Source organism: Coffea arabica, chromosome 10c (genome assembly GCF_036785885.1).
Source record: "Coffea arabica cultivar ET-39 chromosome 10c, Coffea Arabica ET-39 HiFi, whole genome shotgun sequence".
In the NCBI taxonomy this organism is placed as follows: Eukaryota; Viridiplantae; Streptophyta; class Magnoliopsida; order Gentianales; family Rubiaceae; genus Coffea; species Coffea arabica.
Window position 1 is genome coordinate 52,575,257 of NC_092329.1, and position 20,371 is coordinate 52,595,627.

Consider the following 20,371-nt stretch of genomic DNA (forward strand, 5'->3'; position numbering starts at 1 on the left):
TTCCATCTTATCGAATATTACTTTCCTTTTTCGAAACATATTATCGAATATGACTAGAAATTAATTCTTTTGAAATTTGAAAAGAAGATTTTTCTTTATAAAATAGGAACCATAATTGATATTAATTGCTCTAATCTTGTACACAATTTACACTTTGCCTGCAATATGACATGCATAAACCATTAAGCTCTAGATGGCGGCCGTATCTCTAGCCCAAGTTGAATTAATTCAATTACTGCACTTTGAAAACTTAAAAAAAAATCAAATGCTTTTATCTTAAATTCAACTATCAGATTTAGATTTTAATATTAGTAGAATATTAGTATAAAGTTGGATTCCAGTTTTTTTTTTTTTTCAAATGAACAGTATTCCAGAAGGCCAAGGGCCAAAAGGGGGGACATTGATAGATTAGACTTTTCCACTTCATAGAGAGACAGAAAAAGTAAATAAATAAATAAATAGTAAAGAAAAGAAAGAGAGAAACTTGTAGATAAGTTGCAAGGCAGAGAGAACTGGAGAGAAAGTGCGTGGTATTTTTGTTAGTTAAGCTTTTTGGCAGAGGATCTAAAGATCTGGTTTTTGTCTGATCATCATCAAAATCTTCACAAACTTCTCAATAACTGTAAGTATGTTCAGTTTCCAGACAACCCTTTTAAAAATTTCTCTTGATTTCTTCTTTTTTTGTAATTTTCAAGCCTTTTTTAGTGTGAGTTTGGGCCTTAGGTTAGAATTCCAAGTTTTTTTTTTTTGTAAGAAAAGGAAAAATCTTAGTCATATAAGTAAAGCGTTTTTTTTTTTATGATGAAGTAGGAGCTGAGAGTTATGCTGCAAAATTAGGAATCTTTTTGCTTTGGTGCTTTTTCCCCCCAATTTGTTTAGCTTTTCTTGTTTGGGGTTTTGTTTTTGGGGGGGGGGGGGGTTAGGTGGGGTTTGACTTTGCTCTCTTTTATGCTAGTCTCTTTATGGGAATTTGCTCATCTTCTTTGAGTTTACGCTAATCTTGCTGTATAATATAATTTGTATAACAGTGGATTTAATGGTTCACTTTTTAGTTGGAAATTTAGCCTATACAAACAGATGGAAAAAGGCAAAGCTCCTGCAGGCTGTTATTTATAATAGATGGTAAAAGTCTGAACTTTTTGGACTGTTTGCCAATTCTTGGCAATTTATCGTGCTATAATGAAATTTTAGTTGTCTAATTCTGAGTCTTTTGGAAGTTGGTTTCTTTCTTTGTGGCTTTCTGTAGTATTTTTGGATTATTTAATTCTGCTGCCTTTGTGAAACATATAGTCATCAGCTATTGCTAACCTTAGGAAACTATGAAAGATTGTATCTTTTATCCATAGTAGATTGGCATACTGAATTAGTTCGCGAAATTCGGCAGTTTTATGGGACAAAAAAAAAGGCATTTTTGCTTAAATGAAGATTAAGAAGCGGGAAACCGGCTTCTGATTAAAGTCTCTTATTTTGGACTGCTTTTAGATATTCCATATGAGCCTTTCTTTGATGGGGAATCTTCTTTTCTTGCTTTGTGCTTTTCTTTATACACTTCCCCACCAATACCCAATTATTTTCCTTTGCTACTAAGCTTTGTAGATTGGATATGAAATCAACACTTATTCTTCTACTGTGACACTAACTCCTGTTTGCAGATGTTGAAATTTCTCAATCGAGTGCTTTAAGAGAGTAATTTCTACAAGCGTACCTTTGGAAGAAATACATTTTGGTATAGAGAGGTCTTGTGGCTGTTGCTGTATTTGAGTGATGTCGTTCCGGAGCATAGCTCGTGATTTACGGGATAGTTTCGGGAGCTTATCAAGGCGGAGTTTTGAGGTGAGGTTGCCTGGTCATCACAGGGGAAAGTCTCATGGTGCAGTCCATGAGTTGCAAGAGCCGCCTCTTGTTATCCAGAGTAGTTGCTGGGCTGGCCTTCCACCTGAGTTACTCCGTGATGTCATTAAGAGGTTGGAGGCAAGTGAGAGTACTTGGCCGGCTCGCAAGCATGTCGTTGCCTGTTCTGCCGTTTGCAGGTCTTGGAGGGAAATGTGCAAGGAAATTGTTCAAAGCCCTGAGTACTCTGGAAAGCTGACTTTTCCTGTCTCTCTTAAGCAGGTAATGCATTCTCTTTAGTCTTTCTTCTAGTCTTGCCATATTGAGATTTTGCTTGGTATTGTTGTTCCATGAATGTTCTTATTTACTTATTAAATATGATGAATCTCAGTCCACTGCAGTTACAGATTTAATTATCCTCCTTTTTCGCAGCCTGGGCCTAGGGATGGGACTATTCAGTGCTTCATTAAAAGAGATAAAGCAAATTTGACATACCATCTTTTCCTTTGTCTTAGTCCTGGTAAACTGCTCTTTCAAAGATTTAGCTTATTTACTGTATTGTTGTTTTCTGCACTTTGCTTGTCTGATTGCTTCTCTCAATACTTTACTGACCCCGGATCCAGTGTTATTAACTAATTAGGCTTATTAAATAGATTGGGTTTCATAAGTTGTGTATGTAGATGCCATAATTATATATTCAGCTAGTGTTATGTCTGGTTTTTGGCAAGTCCGAGTGAGTGCTTAATTCTTTCTCTCTTCTAGTTAATACTTCAGTTTATGGTTTTGCACATTGGACTTATCCTAGGAGCACATGCTTTAGATACTGTAATGTGCTGCTAGATATATGACAGTGTTAATAAGTGCATCAGATGTATTTTGTTGATTGGTTTATCACTTCGCAACTACTGTTGCTGTGATAGTTGTAATTAGAGCTAAAGTAGTTTCCTTGGCTTCTCTAATGTAGTTGGTATGACATAAGGATTTCCAAACAATGATGATTGAAGAGCTGAGAAATGTAGTTACTTAATTATCTAGAAGTTTTTAACCTTGAACAATAAGTTTTTTTTTTTTTACGGTATCCAAGGAGATTCATAAGTTTTTGTGGCTAGATAAACTCTAGTCTCATTGTCTTTTCTTTACCGTTCTGGCTTAAGATATGTCTATGATAACTAATATCCTAATGACATCACAAATTGTTTGCTCATGGTTGAATTCCATCTGGTGCGTGACACATTTTGGCCATGCTTTGGTCTGTTGTATGTGTTTTTGATATTTTAGAGCCATGTATGACCAATTTATTTTGATTTGCAAAAAAGCCATCAAACTGAAAGGGTAGTTTTTGGTTACAAAATATTTTAAAAATAGTACTCTTTTGAAAAGGCATCTTTTATGTGCTCTTTGAAAGTAGCATGTGATTTCACTTAAATAAGGCAAAAAGTTGCTTTATTATGGAGGCAGTTTTTAGATGTAACATATAATCTGAATTGTTCTAATATATACTTTTGGTTTATAAAGTCCTTAAAAATGTTCCAATAATGAAAGAAATTGGGAGATCTGTAAACAAGGAGGAAGTAGGGTCTAGGGTTCTTTATTCCAATAATGAAGCAATGTTGATTTTTGATTTGTCTAATATCTGTTTATGGTTCTTTGTTTCAGCCTTGCTTGTGGAAAATGGTAAATTTCTTCTTTCAGCTAAAAGGAACCGAAGAACTACTTGTACAGAGTATGTGATCTCCATGGATGCAGATAATATATCAAGGTCAAGTAGCACTTATATTGGGAAACTGAGGTAGGGATGATCTTGATCAATTGTTCCTTTCTCTATATCATATAGTTTTTGCTTTAAATTTCGGAATAATTGTATGCAGCATGGTAGCATTCTCAGTTTTGTTAATGGGGATCAGGCTCGAATCAGTTAGAGTTAATAACATCAGGGAACTTTTGTTGCAAGCAGAGCTAATTATCTTGCTTTTCAAATTCTGTCTGTCTTTTTTGCCATTATAGCTGCAGAAACTGAGGGAACTTGTATTCTGAATTCGGTCTCAGGATAGGTGTAACAGGAATCATAGGTTTGCAACACACTCTTGAAAGACATTTGTTGCAAGTTGTTTACAAATAAACCTCGCCCCCTCCCACCCCCAGGGTCCCTCTTTGTTCCCTCTCGCTGCTGGCATAATAAAAACATGCTTATGTTTGGGATACTTGTGGAGAGGATGCAAGTAGCATATTTTTGCTTTGGAGGCTGTATAGATGTGACAGATGCATCAGAGTAAAAATCAAAGGAGGAAAAGAATAACCACCCATTTGTTTGGGAGGTTTTGTACCCCTCAATGGGAATAAGAGAGTAATCACTCCCATTGGTGGCGCTTGGTAGACTACTATGACTGTTTTGATTACCCACTTTTAGGTCTTCAAATACCAAAAACTCATTCCCCACCAATTTGGGCACTTTCACTTATCATTCCTCCACCTTTTAGAACAAAATAAAAATAATCAAAATCAAAGTTGAAGAAAAAGGAAAAGGAAGGAGAACGCATCTCCTCTTCCCCTTCTACTCCATCCCTGTAACCTCTCTTCCTTTACTCTCTCCCACCGCCCTCCATATTGCTGCCTCTTGGCCTCCCCTTTCTATTCCATCTCTGCAACCTTGGTTTCCTTCCGTTCTCTCACACCATTGATTAAGGATTACCGTCATGGAATTTAAATTTGTAAACAAATTTGAAGTTGGGATTAGTTGATTTGGATTGTATATTAGATCCTCAATTTACATCCCGATGCAGTAGCAGTGAAAGCATTTGGCAGCGACATGGAGTTTGGCAGTCATCAAAACATGGAGAGGAATTACAAAAGAAAAAGGTTAAAAAAATGGAATCATGCTGGTAGTGGGTCTTAAAAAAATGGAAGTTGGAAACAAAACTAAAGCGGCCAAGGGAGGTGGGGTTGGCAGTGGTCTTGAAAGAGCAAGCAAAAGAACAAATAATAAAGAAAGAGGTTGCGGTGGGAGGTGGCTGCGAATTGGGAAGAAAAGGAAAGGAAATTGAAGAAAGTTAAGGGAAAATTTTTTTTTATTTTTAAAATATGTCATTCCCATTAGACAATGGCACTTCCAAACACCAGATTTCATTACAAAGAATTTTCAGAAACTCATTGCCATTGAGGGGGTCTTTCATAGTGATTCTCATTGCCATTCCTCAGCAGCAATCAAATGGCTGGTAAACTTGTTTAGATAGTTGATAGAAAAATTACACAGTGTTTATGAAGCACCTGTAGGTCGTTGCACTCATCCACACTGTAACTGACGAAAGAGCTGATTGATGCATGGATAATCAATTGGTTTGTGTTTGGGGTGAATTGGTGGTGTTAATAATATGGTGACTACGGCAAGGTGCAAGAGATGTTTTGGGGGTAAGTTTTAGTTTAACGGAGTATTGTTTTCATGCTTTTGATGTGGTAGTATTAGTATCCCAATTAAGTTCATATGATCATTAGATTAGGGTTTGCTTTCTGTGTTTTAAATAACTTTGGTTAAATTGGAATCAAGTTATTGGATGTTCAACATTTATTGTGTTGGGAGTGTTCATTGTTGTCAGTGTTCTACTTATGATAACACTATGATCAGGACAAGTTGAGTGGATCTACTGAATTTTAATGATGAATCTGCTTCTTGTATTTATTTTTTTTCAGGTCAAATTTTCTTGGTACAAAGTTTATCATTTATGACACGCAACCACCATGTAATGGTGCTCAGGTTGTGCCACCTGGTCGTACGAGTCGAAGGTTCTACTCAAAAAAAGTTTCCCCAAAGGTTCCTGCTGGAAATTATAATATTGCCCAAATTATGTATGAGCTAAATGTGCTTGGCACCAGGGGACCACGCAGGATGAATTGTACCATGCACTCAATCCCTGCGTCAGCTCTTGAACCTGGTGGCACTGTTCCAGGCCAACCGGAGCTCCTGCCTCGTTGTTTAGAAGATTCATTTAGGAGCACCACCTCCTTGTCAAAATCTATAGACAACTCGACTGAGTTTAGTAGCTCTCGCTTCTCAGACCTTATTGGTCCCCGAGAAGGGGAAGATGATGGCAAGGACAGGCCATTAGTCCTCCGAAACAAGCCACCAAGATGGCACGAACAACTTCAGTGCTGGTGTCTTAATTTTAGGGGGAGGGTGACAGTTGCCTCTGTGAAAAATTTCCAACTAATTGCTGCAACTCAGCCTACACCTAGTGCTCCAGCACCAACACAACCAGCTCAGTCCGGGTCTGATCATGACAAGATTATCTTGCAGTTTGGTAAGGTTGGGAAAGATATGTTTACCATGGATTATCGATATCCCTTGTCAGCCTTTCAGGCTTTTGCTATCTGTTTGAGTAGCTTTGACACTAAACTGGCTTGTGAATAAGAGAATGAACTAGGAAGTAAGAATTAGCCCATCTAGTTCGTATTAGTTTGTTCTTTTCTCCCTTTTTTTTGAAAGGATCTTTTAGCTATAAGCAGTAGGTCTGCAGCTCATTTTCGAGATCCATGCATTACCCTTTTCCTTTTGATGTAATTTCTTTTCTATCTCGTGTAGTTTGATTAGTTTGTTTAAGATGACCCAGTTGCATTTGTTGTATAACCAATAACCTTGCTTATGTTGTAAAACATTGAAAATTGGGACCCTGTATACACTAGTGTCATTTACTTTTCCTCTGCTTGAACGATCCGCAATTCATTTCTTGTAAAGAGTTGGTTCTTGAGCTAACGCTTTTCATATGAGATTGTTATTGGAGTAATTTTGGTTATCTGTTGGATATAGTCTGAGAAATTGCAGTTGCAGCAAGCTCCAACTTCATCCGTCTCATGAAATGCTGTGGTGTTGTTTGGATCGCTATTATTAGGAGTTTTTGTAGAAAAATGTACCGTAGCGATTAAAAAGGTGATTTGAAAATGTATTCAGGAAATGAAAAAATTTTGTTGTGGAAACTAACAATCCAAATTCATTGTCAGATCCCTTCTTTTGAGTGTTCAGTCATGGTTGCCCGGTGTTTTGAAATGACGGGTAGTATGTCAATCATTCGCAGGACCAGTAATTTAAGAATACACCGTTCGATCACCAAGGAGAATACAAGTCTCCCTGTTGCATGTATATATATATATATATATATAGGGATAATTCTGAGAGTCACACTCTCTTCCCTTGTGATTTCAAAAATATTTCAAAAATATCAGAAACCTTTCTTGAGGTTTAGGATTTTGTAACAAAATTAGCCCATGATGTCAAGATCGAACATAAAAAAGTATTTTCAGGAAAGAGAGAGAATTTTGTTTTCATAAATGCTCCTGAGGTAAGTGTACAAGTTATATTAGTGAAATATTGAAAACTAATAAAAATAAAAAATAAATTAGAAAAAAGGGATAATTTCAGATACAATATGTTATTCATCAATAATATTATATCAAAAGCTTTTACTAGATGGTTATTTGTTCCAATTGTGCATATTAAATCAACCATTCGTACTTATGAGAGTGCGTTAAATATTTAGTAGAGAGGTAGTTTATTTCAATAAGTAGCATATATATATAAATACTTAATGAATGTACAATTTAGTTTAAATAATGTACACCGTGTTATCGATCAAGTACGATGCATAGAAATTGTTGAACATGCAATTATTTGTTCACATGCATATTGCAATTAGTCATTGCAGCAATATGCATAGTACAATGTTATGTATATATTTGGAATGGTTATTGGTGTTTCGATCCACTTGTGCATCTCCTTACAAGCTACAATGGGTATATAATTTTATCTATATGACTAATACTAATTTGTTTATAAACACCTTACACGGGGTGATCTATGAGGTACAATTAGTTTATAAATATATACATTATGTTAGATGTTAGTTACTTGACTATGTATATCTATAAAAGTTAGTGTAATGGTACGCATAAATTTGGAATAATTAGGTGTTTAAAAAATATACATCATGTTAGGTATTAGTTATTTGACTATATATACATGTAAAAGGGAGATTAGATATAGCGTAGAAAAAAGTAATTACGTGAGTTGGAATGTATTTCTCCTGATAATCATGAAATATTAGCTGACTTGTGAGGGTATTTAAGTCTTTTTTGCGATGATGATGCAAGAAATGGGACCTAAATTCTGACAGGGGAGGTTTGTGATATTTTTGAAACCACAAGGAAGGAGAGTAAGACTGTCAGAAACCTCAGGGGAGGTATCTGAAATTATCCCGTGTATATATATATATATATGCTATTTATAGCAAATTTTTGAGTCCTTAAAAATGTCACTATTAGGTGGGAAAGTGTTATAACAAAATGTTGAGTTCCTAAAAATTGTCGAAACGAATGATAATTATACAAAATTTTAATTTTTGCACGTATGTTATGGATTTAACAATGATGTTGTACACAATATTAGTTTATATAATAAGATTTATTCTAAACATAAATTCAAAATATATTTACTATTCATAATTAGATGGTATTACATGAAAAAGTGTTAAAATTAAACAATTTAAATGTCTTTCTTTCATTGTTTTTCTACTTTTCTATTATATGAAAACAATGCCTCCACAGCATCTCAAATTTCTACTACATGATCTAATGCTTCCAAACATAATCAATATACTCGACTGCTTCAAAATGGAAAATTTTGCTTGATCTCGTGGACCAAATGTCTTCACGCTTGGATCATGCACAAGCAATTTGTACCTTTTGAGATGTACAAGCATTAATAACGTTCTCGTCCACAAGATTGGGGTCTGTGTAACAACTTCTGAAGGCGCAACATCGGTTGTTAACATATCTACCACGCCTTCATCAATTATACAGTACCTCCATGGTTATATTTTCAGAGATTCTATCCTAAGTAGCGCTGCAAACTCGCGAACGGCTCGAATACGAGTTCAAGTTAAGCTCGGTTAAACTGGTTCAAAAATATATATTTTTTAAAAATTAAATTCAAGTTTAAAAATATTAAATTCGTTAACTCGCGAACTCGATTATATATATATATATATATTTTTTAAATTTTAATAATAAAATTATATATATTTTTAATTATTTATTTATTTATTAAAAATTATTATTTTAATTATTTTTTAAAATAAAAAAATTAATTTTTTTATTTTTTAAACTCAAGCTTTACTCGAACCGAGTTTAAATTAAAACTTGACATTTTGAATTCATGGAATGCGAATAATTTGAAGTTCGGCTCAATTAAATTAATATCGCAAAATTAACTTGAAGTTCGGCTCGATTAAGCAAAAAACTTAACTCGTTTGCGGCCCTAATCCTAACAACGCGGAGAAACCAAAACTTTCAGATTAGTACAGCCAGAGCAAGCAACGGTGATGACGGTAGAGGGGGAGGTGGAGCAGCTCCGCCAATTAGAGCCCGATCGGAGGACTGCTCACAACCACAATTAGCAGCAACGCCAATGAAGCCCGGTGTTTACTTCCCAGGAGTTTATTTTCAACTGCTTGAATGGTGAATTTCTTAGTTCATTTGCAACTACTTTGTTTATGCTTAATTGGGTGCCTATATTTATTGGAGATCATCTATGTAATGCCTGAATTTGAAGTGTTCAAATGGGCTAAGTGTAATCCTTTGGCACAAATTGTATTGCAGGCTCTGAGATTGAGCCTAAATAGATGGTTCTACCTGTTGAGAAAGAAGAAGCGTAATTGAAGAAGCATACTCGGCCCCCATTTTTTTTTTTGGGATGAATTTTATGGTTCTGATTAAAACCCACAAATTATACCAACATACTCTATGCTGGATTCTTGTGTTGCTACTTCAACAAGAAAAAGAAAAAGAAGAAAAGGATTTTGCATAGCTCAATGGTTAAATCTATTTCTTCTTTTTATTTTGCTTGGATTCCGCTGCAATAAATGAGAACAGTAGTTTCACATTTTTTGACAAAACTTGTCTGCATTCACATGTTTAGGCACTTTGGCTTCTGCGAATAATGGAACGAGCTATTGAGGGTTTAGACTTGCTACAAGAAACACTGGTTCTTTGCGCTAGTTACCTGGTGACTTCAGCCATTTGTTTCCAACTTCCAATAACCTAGCTGCAAAGCTTAATGTCACTCATCAAAGTTTTCAGTTTTCAGTTTACGTTCTATTGAGAAATGCTAGCTCCTGGTGGACCTGAATGTTCACTTGCAGCTACAATCTTGCTTTATATGAATACAACAAGAGAACTGGCAACGATAATGCCAAATGCTTAAGCTTGGACTTTGCCCTTTATGCTAGAATAGGGGCCTCATACTAGTCCAGCGTCTGCCAAATTAATATTCGAAAAGGAAAGCACCAGAAAGCTGATCTTCATGAAGCCAAAAAATACAAGGGGTTAAGCATTTAGAGATGAGCTGCTGGACGGACCTAGTTTGACAAGTTTATGTTTAATCTTGCTGTAGTTTTGGTAAGAATTATTTGTTTGCATGTCGATATTTGGTGGCCTGTGTGCAGAAGTTATCTTGTGGTCTTAGAATGATTTTTTCTTCAAACATTGAAGGCTAGTCTTCTCTTTCTCTTTCTTGTTCTTCCATTGGACTCCACCATGTAATGAAACATGCTTTGGTCCTACTCCATGACAAAGGCTAGTAAATTTGAAATATGGTCCTATATAAATGCTAGTATGTGTCTTGTTTCTCTTTTATCTGTGCTAGCTCAAACTTCATCAACGAAATGTTGCAGTTACAATCAGTTTCTTTGTCCTGTTGTAGGTGAAGATGGGGCAGCCTGATATAAGATGTTAATGTAGCTAAGGATTCTCAGTTTATAATAAGCTCGAGTTTCAACACTGTACACCTGAGGTTTACATCTCGCCAAGGTCAGTTTTGATGCCTTAAGAAGTCTACTTCAAGGCCTCAGATGCATTATCTCATCACCTTCTTCAATTCCCTTTTCAGGATTATGAATTTATAACTGTGCAAAATTTTGTTTGCCAGTCAGTTTTTACTAACTCTCCTGCTAGTTGCATGTCCTTGACTAAACATCTAATTTTCAGAAATCAAACAAACATGATACAAGAATCCTTCGCACTTAACTGTCGAGACATGGTAATTGCTAAGGTCCTTTAAAGTATTGTTTTATCAGTTCACTTGGTTCAGTCATGAGTTTTCTCATGTTGGTGAACAATATTGTATCAAGTTCAGTCTAAACTAGAAAACTTCAATTTCAAATGATAATATATATATTGGTGACTCTATAATCTTTAGATATAGTAACTCTATCAGAATAAAGTCACCTAACTAGCTGCAAGATTCCACAAACTCTGTCCCTGAAAAGATTTTTAAAGCCAACTTACAATCATCATGGAGCTCGCTGTATTTGTCATGAAAGAAACATGTAAAGAAGTTTGGGTGCACAGGATCATTAATTGGCTTAGAACATAGAGGCGGTGCGGATTCCTTTAGAAAATTCCAGTAAATAGCCAGGACCACAGCACGTATTTAAACAAATTGTCATATTCAATGAGCAGATTAAGCCAAAATTGACAAGGAATGATCCGGGTGCTTTCTATTTTAATTTTGTGCTGCTACGTCAACAAATGGTGATGAACTGTGTATCTGGATGGAACTCCTTGACCATTAAGCATATTAACCAATTAGGATCACAATTTCAAGTTTTTGGAGCAGTTGCTGACTTTTATTTATCTCAACCACTAGGTCAATAAGGAAAGGCCTGCTAGATGATGTCAATTGGATTTGCACATGTAATACCAAGTTTGCTTATAGGTGCTCATTAGATGCGGAAAGAAGCTAAAACCTGAATTAATCAAGCCAATATATATGAACTGTCTGAAATAAGTTCAACAATGAAAGTGCCAGGAGAATACTTAAGGAAATGAAGTTGAAGACAGGAGATAGTCGAATATTATCAATTGGAATGATAAAGCACTTGAAGAGCTGGAAGGTCAAACTGCAACTTAAGTACATATGAATGATTACAACAAACTGAACTGACTTTAAATAAGAAAAGACTACAGTTATCTACTATATAAAGCAATAGCAGGAATCAGACACTGACCAAGATGAATGACAGCCTACCGTCTTGTAGAAGCAATTAGCTAGATACTTAATACAGCCACCAACGCTGAGTCTTCCAGGATCCAAATATATATACAGTGATTAGACCATGGGCTCCATACTAATGACAGACATCGAGAAGTGAGCACTGCTTGACATTTAATGAAGTGTCAAAGCCACACTTCAGCCACTGAAACTTCATTCTTTCTCATGGTGAACGCAGAGTTGGAAACATATACCATTTTTTGTTAGGCCCCAAACCCATGACTGATTCTCAGTCACTTCCACCAGACCAACTGAAACTGATGCAAAAGCCAAAACAACATTCGAATGGGCCATTGCATCACATACGGTTAATATGTTCCTTTTCTCCATGTACTTGTTTCAGTGTCTGATGCTTGACTCCTTTAGAGGATGTACCGGTTTTATGAGGAGACGACAAAGAAGCACATACTGGCTAGACTATAAGTTAGGAAGCTAATATATAGAGGTGACAAATGTAGTCCATTTTCCTTTTAATTAATGATAAATTTCTTGCTTTTCTGCTTCTTCATAGCATCATTTCTTAGCGCATCATTCCGACTGCAGATTTATTAGAAAATCCTGGCCTTGTAAAGCTTGAAAGGTTTTCTCTATTCTAGCTGCTAGATGTCAGCAGTGCGTCTGGTCATGTCAGTTGGAAAGATACAATAAAATATGATTGTCTGATTATGGTGGCATGACAAGAGTAGGAATAAACTGTCCACAATGATCTGATACTACATTAACTACCCATTAGTTTGCATTAGCATATTGATTAGTCATGGTCTATCAGTCCCGCCTTTTGGCATTACTCAAGGGTAAATTGCAGCCTTATTTGCAGTCCAATAGCTTGTATTTTTTGAGTTAAGAATCTTCTTTCTGTGAGCCCAATTAGGTTAAGACAAAGTAAAATGAACTTTCACCTGGGCTTTTAAATTACAACAGGCATGTGTTTTGCCCACTTTGCTTTCCCGTATGCTTGAACTTTCAGATCAAAATAAAACTGATACAGCACATCCTGCTGATGGGTATATCAATATTCTGACATTTTCCTGCTTTTAACATAGGTCAAGATACTGTCCAAGATTTTCTGCCTAGTTGATGAAGAAAACTCGACAAAGAAAGAAAGGGTGCATCTAGAGCAAGTCCCTTGCTGCTTGTGAGGTCCAGGTATAGTAAGCATCTGATATGCACTCAAGTTATGATCCAAAGCGTGGAGCACCGAGTTAAAGAATGGTGATTTAAACGAATAGATAAAATGGAATGCAGTCATAGTCACTTAGTGGCCACTAAAGTTAACTTTTGAACAAAACAGTGGGTTTGGAATTCCAACATGGATTTCTTAGATGGACTCAGAGGAATGGCCTAGAAGAGCATGCATCAGCAGCTGCTGCAGACCACAAAGCGTAGGAGATATCATGCTGCTTTACCATTTTATTGTTTTTTTAAAGGACTGGATATGGGGATGATGCGTACACATCATAAAGTCACACGCCACTTTTCTTAAAGAGCTATTTACTTTGGTCATCAGATTCCTATAATGGGATGATGAGCAACTTTCCTCTGTATGAAGTTGTAATTAAGGTATTTGTCATTTAGAAGTCAAATGAAATTTTTGCTAAATCAAGGATCAAAATTTGTTCTGTAATATCATTATGAAATCAAGTCAAAAGAATAAAATCACATGCAAGGGTACTAGGATTACTGAAGTTTAAACACTTACAGCTTCTTCGCAACTTGGATGATCAAAGAAGTAAAGAAAGGCGGTAGTGGACCTTTATTGATCTGATCCATTAGCACACGGAATGGCATAATCTTGAAAAGGCTACCAAGATCTTTGATTTGCAACTTTCATATATCCCTTTGCTCCATAGAAATAATTAGCGCAAAATACACTTTACCCCATGTGATTTAATGCTTTTTCACATATCTCCCTATGGTTTCAAAAACTGTATATGACTCTCTCATGATTTGAATTAAAATGTCAAAATGATAGAATTTGCATTTCATATATAATGGAGTCAACTAAAATATCAAAAGTACCCCTATATAGAATTGAAAATTATTTATTAACCATGGAGATTATGTATATATTTTGAAAACTATAAGAGAGTTATATGATAATACATTAAACTATAAAAGGGTTATATAGTAAAATACTAAACTATAAGAGGGTTAGATTGTCATGCATATTATATTTATATATTTTGGTCACTTCATGCATTTTAGTTTTTAAACAAGGATAGTTTCAACATTTTCAAAGGTTTCGTCACAAATGATCATTTCCATCATTTTGACATTTTAATCCAAACTATGAGAGGATTGTATATAACTTTTGAAATCATAGAGGGGTTAATATGAAAAATTGCTAGACCATAGGCCGGTAAAGTGTATTTTGCCCAAATAATTATAATTATGTGTGACAGATTGGGGCCCTCTTAATCACAAGAAAATAAGAAACTTTTTGTTTTTCCGTGGTTTGGGGGGGGGGGGGTTAAGATTGCTGGATTTTGCTTTAACTTTAGAAAGAAACTGAAAAAGTTCAGGTAGCATTTGATTAGGGTAATTATTATAGCATATCAATCTGGTTTTAACCCATCTAGAATTTTGTTACACCAAAATCGCTAATAAGTATAATCCTAGAAAGTAAATTTTTTTTTTTTTTTGTTGAAGGAATCCTAGAAAGTGTTTAAATCGCTTTCATATTCTTTTCACAGATCAGCATATTGAGGATACAACAAGGAGGGGAAAAAAACATATATCAAACAGAACAGTGCTCCTATCAATGATCCTAGGAAATTACGTACTAAATGCGTCTTACTCGAATGAAGGAATATTTTGTGAAAGCGTAAAGTACAAGCAGTATCTTATTATCGAGGACAATAAGGTTCTTGGTGATGATTGTCCATATCATCTTGAAGTGTCAGCTCAGAAGTACAACATCTATCTATCTAGACCATTTTTCAAAAAAGAACAAGAAGGATCTTTTGAATAGTTTGAGGCAGCAGTCGACTGCAAACTGCAAAGCATCAGGCCATCAACCTGAGCACGTTTTGTCTTCCATTCCTGCTTCTAAAGTTTTACCAATAACCTTCTTGTGCTCCTTGATGCTTAATGAATAGCGACTAGTATTACTTAATGGTTTTCCTCGATATATGCTCACTTGTGGCAAATCCCATGTTCTCTGATAAATCTTGTATTTGGTTTATCAAAATATTCTTAGCTAACTGCAGAATTGAATTGCAGTAAATTGTGGCCTAGCTAGTGGGAACAGCAACATCCCTTTTCTTTTATGTTAATAAATAATTCCCATGACATCTCCTCGTTTCTTAAGTCCCACCCCTCTCCTGTTGGGGAAAAAAAAAAACAGTATCAACCGTTTTTTTGATATTGGCAATGGCTTCCACGCCTTCAAAATCCTCCAACTTGTTTGAAGCTGGACAAAGGCTTCATCCTCCAAACCACTATTTCACTTCCAAGCCTTCAGTTTCGTAAGAAAACCATGAAGAGTTCTTGTTTTCAAAAGTGCACGCACTATCAATGTATAAAAGATTAATACTTTTTATTTATTCTTTATTTATTTTATGGCCTTTCAGTGATAACCTGAAAGTTGCATTGCACTAGGTTAAGCATAAAAATGAAGGAATAACCAAACTGAAGATAGTTAGTCTACATGTAGTATAGCAAGTGTAGGCATTATGAACCTAATAGACGATCAAAAATACAAAAGACGAAAGAAGCAAGCTTTATAATGGGCAAGGACACTCATTCTTGTGACTGTCTTGAACCATGATTGGCTAAATGTCACATTGTTGCATGTAGAATATTTTTAACCTCATGCGTGGACCCGACAACCGTTTGTGTCCCAAATCTGTAAAATACCACCGTCAACTGCAGTAATGTGTCCTAGACTAGATTTATATTAAAGCATAGCGGCCTAGACTGTGAATTTATAGATTGTATTTCACGGCTACCAATGCCAGAGTCCGAAGCTAAACAACCTAACAGAATCCTCTCCAGTGGTAAGTACTCAGACTTCCCCTGATGATACCCATGGCAGAGACCCCGGCAATGAAAGCTGTTTCCATTTTCCACCCTTGCCCCTGGATGATCATTGAACTTGTCTTTGTCTTTCCCTTCATTCCCTCACCCTTGCTTTACCGCTCCCCCCATATAGGAGGAAAAGGGTTCTCATTTTTGTAGTATATAATGAGTTTTACAATGCTACGATAGATATTCAACATTGAAGAATACCATTTTTGCCTTTTTGAGCATTTATTCCTCAACATGAGTTAAAGTTTGCTGAATTTGAACTCTTCGCTACTTAAAGAATTTTTCGTACATGATAAAACTTTGTTTGTAAAAATATGCATTTTATTGCAATTCTTCGTATATTTTATGCTCAATTTTAGCGTTCATGAAAGTTATAAGATACAAGCGCCAAGCTCATGGTTTAGTGTCTCTTATTATATATATATAGGGGAAGTCCCATAAAAAATTTTAATTGGAGCCAATGCGATGCCAATTAAATATTGCCCAACATAGTTCACAATTTGTCTTGATTGGAAAACTTGATTGGTTAAAGTAGGCGTGACACTTTTGGGGAATTCAATTGCAACAACTAACAAGAAAGATTTGGGTCTTTCTGATTTGAAAATTAGTTGAGTGGAAATCTTGAAACTGGGGAATTTATATTCTTATTATAAAAAGAAATTTCTTTTTCTCAAATGGGACTCTTTTTTCACACTTACATTATTGTTAAGTGGTGGTTGAAGAATCTGTACTGTATTATAGAATAAATTAGAATTTCAAACTCGGATTTATGTTTCTCGCCAAAAAGTTAAAAAGAAAAGTATACTTAAGATCTACTTATATTTATATGGCAAATCAACCTTTTCTAACACTTATATTCTTAATTGGTGGTTGAATCTATACTGTATTGTAGAATAAATTAGAATTTCAAACTTGGTTTTATGTTTCTCGCCAGAAAGATAAAAGGAAAAGTAAATTTAAGACCTATTTATATGGCAAATCAACATGTTATAGTTTTGAGAATTGAAAAAAAAAAAACCTAAATTACTGTCCTCACTTGTTTGGCAAATTAAGGGCCTGTTTGGAACCTGAGTTTTTTGGGAGTTTGTCTAAAACTTTACTGTAGTGCACTGTAGAAGTTTATGAAAAAATTTTGTAGAAGTTTTTGTTAGATGAAAAATTTTGTAAAAGTTTTTGTAAGGTAAAAAACTTTTTTACAAAAACTTTTTTTTTCCTTTTCTTTTTTTTTCTTTCCCTTTCTTTTTCTTTTTCTTTTTCTTTTTCTTTCTTTCCTTTTTCTTTTCTTTCCTCTCTTTTTCTTCTTCTTCTTCTTCCCCATTACCTCCACCACCCCCAGCTGCAACTCCACCTCCCGCCGCCCCCCTCTGCCCCTTCCCCCTCCCCCCGCCTTCCCTCTCTCCCCCGCCGTCCCTCTCCCCCCGTCTTCCCCCTCGCAGCCCCCCTCTGCCCCTCCCCCCGCAGCCTCTCTCTCCCCCGCCTTCCCTCTCTCCCCCGCCGTCCCTCTCCCTGCCGCCTTCCCCCTCCCCCCGCTGCCTCTCTCTCCCCCATCTTCCCCCCCGCAGCCCCCCTCTGCCCCTTCCCCCTTCCCCTCCTTCCCTCTCTCCCCCGCCTTCCCCCTCCCCCCGCAGCCTCTCTCTCCCCCGCCTTCCCCCCCGTAGCCCCCCGTAGCCCCTCCCCCCGCCTTCCCTCTCTCCCCCGCCGTCCCCCTCCCTGCCCCCTTCCCCCTCCCCCCGCCGCCTCTCTCTCACCCATCTTCCCTCCCCCCGCAGCCCCCTCTGCCCCTTCCCCCTCCCCCCGCCTTCCCTCTCGCCGCCCCTCTCTGTGCCACCCCCCTCTGCGCCAAACGTAAGAGAGAAAAAAAAAAGACAAGGGAGGATGATGGCAGGGGAGGAAGAGAGGGAGAGGGAAAAAAATGGGGAAAAAAAAAGACCGTCACCGGCACCGGAAATTGGTGACGGAGCTGGCAATGGAGGTGGTGGTGAGGAAGGAAGAAGAAGAAAAGGGGAAGGGAATTTTTTTTTTTTTTTTTGTGTTTCGGATATTTTAAGTGTGTAGGTTAAAAACTTTGATAAGTTTTTTGGGGTTCCTGTAGCAAAAGTTGTTAAAAAACTAGTTTTATACAAACTTGGTAAAAAATCAAGCTTCCAAACAGGCCCTAAGATCTTAAAATTCTATTGAGCGAGTCTAATATGCAAGTCAAGAATCCAATTTTGATTAAAAGACTCAAACGGTTAAATTTTGGACCCTTACATATTAAGCCTTCGTTCTGCGTGTTTTGAATCAATGTGGGATACAATTCCGTACTTATGAGCCTAACACTATATTTATACCTTAATAATTTGTCATCATAATTTACAGCATGGTAATACTAACGTGGAGATCAAAAAACAGATTATAGTGCTGTAACTTGAGCAATTTCACCTTCAAGAAAAAAAAAATCAGCAATTTTGGATCCAAATTCGGTGAAAACTCAAGCCTATTCATTAATATCACAAGTTCGAAGGCCTTTGGGATGTCCTCCACTTAAGGAATGCATCCGCCAACATTTCTCCAAGGTGAACTTGGGCCAGTGAACTGAGATGGAGCCCATCAATCTCAAGTGGGAGGCCCTTCGCCTCTATTTTGATGACATTCGGCAGCCTAATTGCTGCTTGGGCCTCCCTGACCGTGTCCATATAAGGTCCTTGGGCTGATGTTAAAAGCACCTATTTGGAAAATTACAGAAAAAAGAGGCTTTAGTCAGTCCAGTTATTGCGAAAAAAGATTATTGAAAAAAAAAGGATTAATGTATTTAAAGAAAAAAAAAATCTGCGAATTAAATCATTAGATTGCACCAGAAATGAAAACTCTATATAAATTTACATCACAGCCTAGAAGGTCCTTAAATTTTTAGGAAAAACCTCCATCAGATGGTTTCTATTTAATCCTTGGTTGAGAAAAAAGAATTTGTCTGATAAATGAGAAAATATTAGGTTCAAGTGTTAAATACCTTAGGTTAGGACAAGATGAAATTATTTAATGCAGGAAGAGGCATATTTCTAAATCAGATTATGGCGAGCCCTTTGAGAAAACTATCTATACTAAGCTAACTCAAGGCCGTTAAAAGCAAGTAGGGTTTAAAAGGTAGCTTGGAGAACTTCAAGGTACAAATTTGTCGTAGGTTCTACAACATTAGCTTGCCACACAACTTGTAATGTTTCTTCCAAAAAAAAAAATTCTAATATTTGTAGAATTCGAAACTATAGAAGAGTCAAAATATCGAGCATTACATCGAATTCAAGATCATAAATTATTCTCCCAGTTCATGCAAGTATGATCAATGAAAAGCGGGGGACTGTTGGATTGGATGGTAAGGTGAAAGGGATTGCAAGTAAGAGATTTTACGTTCAACTCTCTCACTTAAAATAAAAAATCGACGAAAAGCGCGTAATACATTGATCCAAACTAAAGATTGATTTGTACCTGAAAGAAAGGTAAGTTGGAAGATTGCAAATCTATGCGAAAGTCCTGTATGAATCTTTCCAATCTAGTTTCGTAAGACTCAGCTTCTTCTCGAGTGATAGTATCTCTTTCACCTTGAAACCACAAGACAGCTTCAAGAACGCTCTCTCCATAATCATCATCATCATCAACTTCCATGGCAGCCCTAGCTCTTGTGATCATCGCATTATACAGCTTAGACCCTCGTGACCATTCGCTAAGAGAAGTTCCTCCAACAGCACAAGGCACCAATCCAATAAAGTTATTAGCTTCCCCGGTGGCCATGGCCAAATTCTTGCGCAAGATTTTGTTAGCAAAAACCATGCCAGGTCCAATCCCACAAGTTTTATTGGAGTCAATGTCGAAATGAATAGGCTCGCGGGCTTCTTCCCATGTTAATCCTGAATTGAATCGAAGAATTGATGGATTTGGATGACATTCATGAGGAACAAAACCATCCCAGGTTTTGTTGTTGACTCCACCACGTCCAGCCATGTAACTCTGACCAGCTAGAGTGAATATGTGTTTCCTCTGGCTTCCACTTTGTAGAGTAGTGCTATTCTCGAGTATTTTTGTGGACATAATTGTTGAATAAAGGCAGAGAAATAATAGCAGAATTGCCCACCAGAAGCAAAAGTGGTGAAGCATTCTCCAGGCACTGCAACTACGTTCTGACATTAGTAACTATAAAAAAGAAAACTGAAGTAATTAAAAGTTACTTAAGTATTTTATTTGTTGAATGAGGTTTAGAGAACCAACAGTTGATGAAATCTTGAAGTAATGTCTGAGGAGATAAAAGGATCATATCCTAATAACAGATGAAAAAGGATTTTGAAACTTGATTAACTAAAGAGTAGAAGATTACTACACGAAAATATGGACGTCAATGATCTAGGAAACTGGGAATAAAAAAAAGAGCATTATAAAAGGTTTGACAAA

General features: G+C 36.5%; 2 protein-coding genes and 1 long non-coding RNA gene across 5 annotated transcripts; 2 read left to right on the plus strand and 1 right to left on the minus strand.

Annotated features, from left to right (window-relative positions):
• The first annotated feature begins 363 nt into the window (after positions 1 to 363).
• Positions 364 to 6,496, plus strand: LOC113714424 (tubby-like F-box protein 8). 3 transcript variants are annotated; one of them, XM_072068952.1, is made up of 6 exons: positions 364 to 622; positions 1,053 to 1,122; positions 1,653 to 2,112; positions 2,263 to 2,350; positions 3,487 to 3,619; positions 5,515 to 6,496. In XM_072068952.1, the coding sequence occupies exons 3-6, from the start codon at positions 1,765 to 1,767 to the stop codon at positions 6,230 to 6,232; spliced, it is 1,287 nt and encodes a 428-aa protein (XP_071925053.1). In that variant the 5' UTR covers positions 364 to 622; positions 1,053 to 1,122; positions 1,653 to 1,764; the 3' UTR covers positions 6,233 to 6,496. The 3 variants fall into 3 exon arrangements, with proteins under 3 accessions (XP_071925053.1, XP_027094049.1, XP_027094048.1); XM_027238248.2 differs by lacking the exon at positions 1,053 to 1,122 and having other exon boundaries at positions 364 to 626; XM_027238247.2 differs by lacking the exon at positions 1,053 to 1,122.
• Positions 6,497 to 9,023: 2,527 nt separating this feature from the next.
• Positions 9,024 to 13,526, plus strand: LOC113714425 (uncharacterized). Its single transcript, XR_003453709.2, has 3 exons — positions 9,024 to 9,330; positions 10,574 to 10,680; positions 12,967 to 13,526. It is a non-coding gene; the product is annotated as an uncharacterized lncRNA (long non-coding RNA).
• A 4,915-nt stretch (positions 13,527 to 18,441) lies between these two features.
• Positions 18,442 to 20,014, minus strand: LOC113714247 (probable carbohydrate esterase At4g34215). The gene is made up of 2 exons (XM_027238033.1): positions 19,415 to 20,014; positions 18,442 to 18,657 (listed from the first exon to the last, which is right to left on the minus strand). The coding sequence occupies exons 1-2, from the start codon at positions 20,012 to 20,014 to the stop codon at positions 18,442 to 18,444; spliced, it is 816 nt and encodes a 271-aa protein (XP_027093834.1).
• Positions 20,015 to 20,371: the final 357 nt, after the last annotated feature.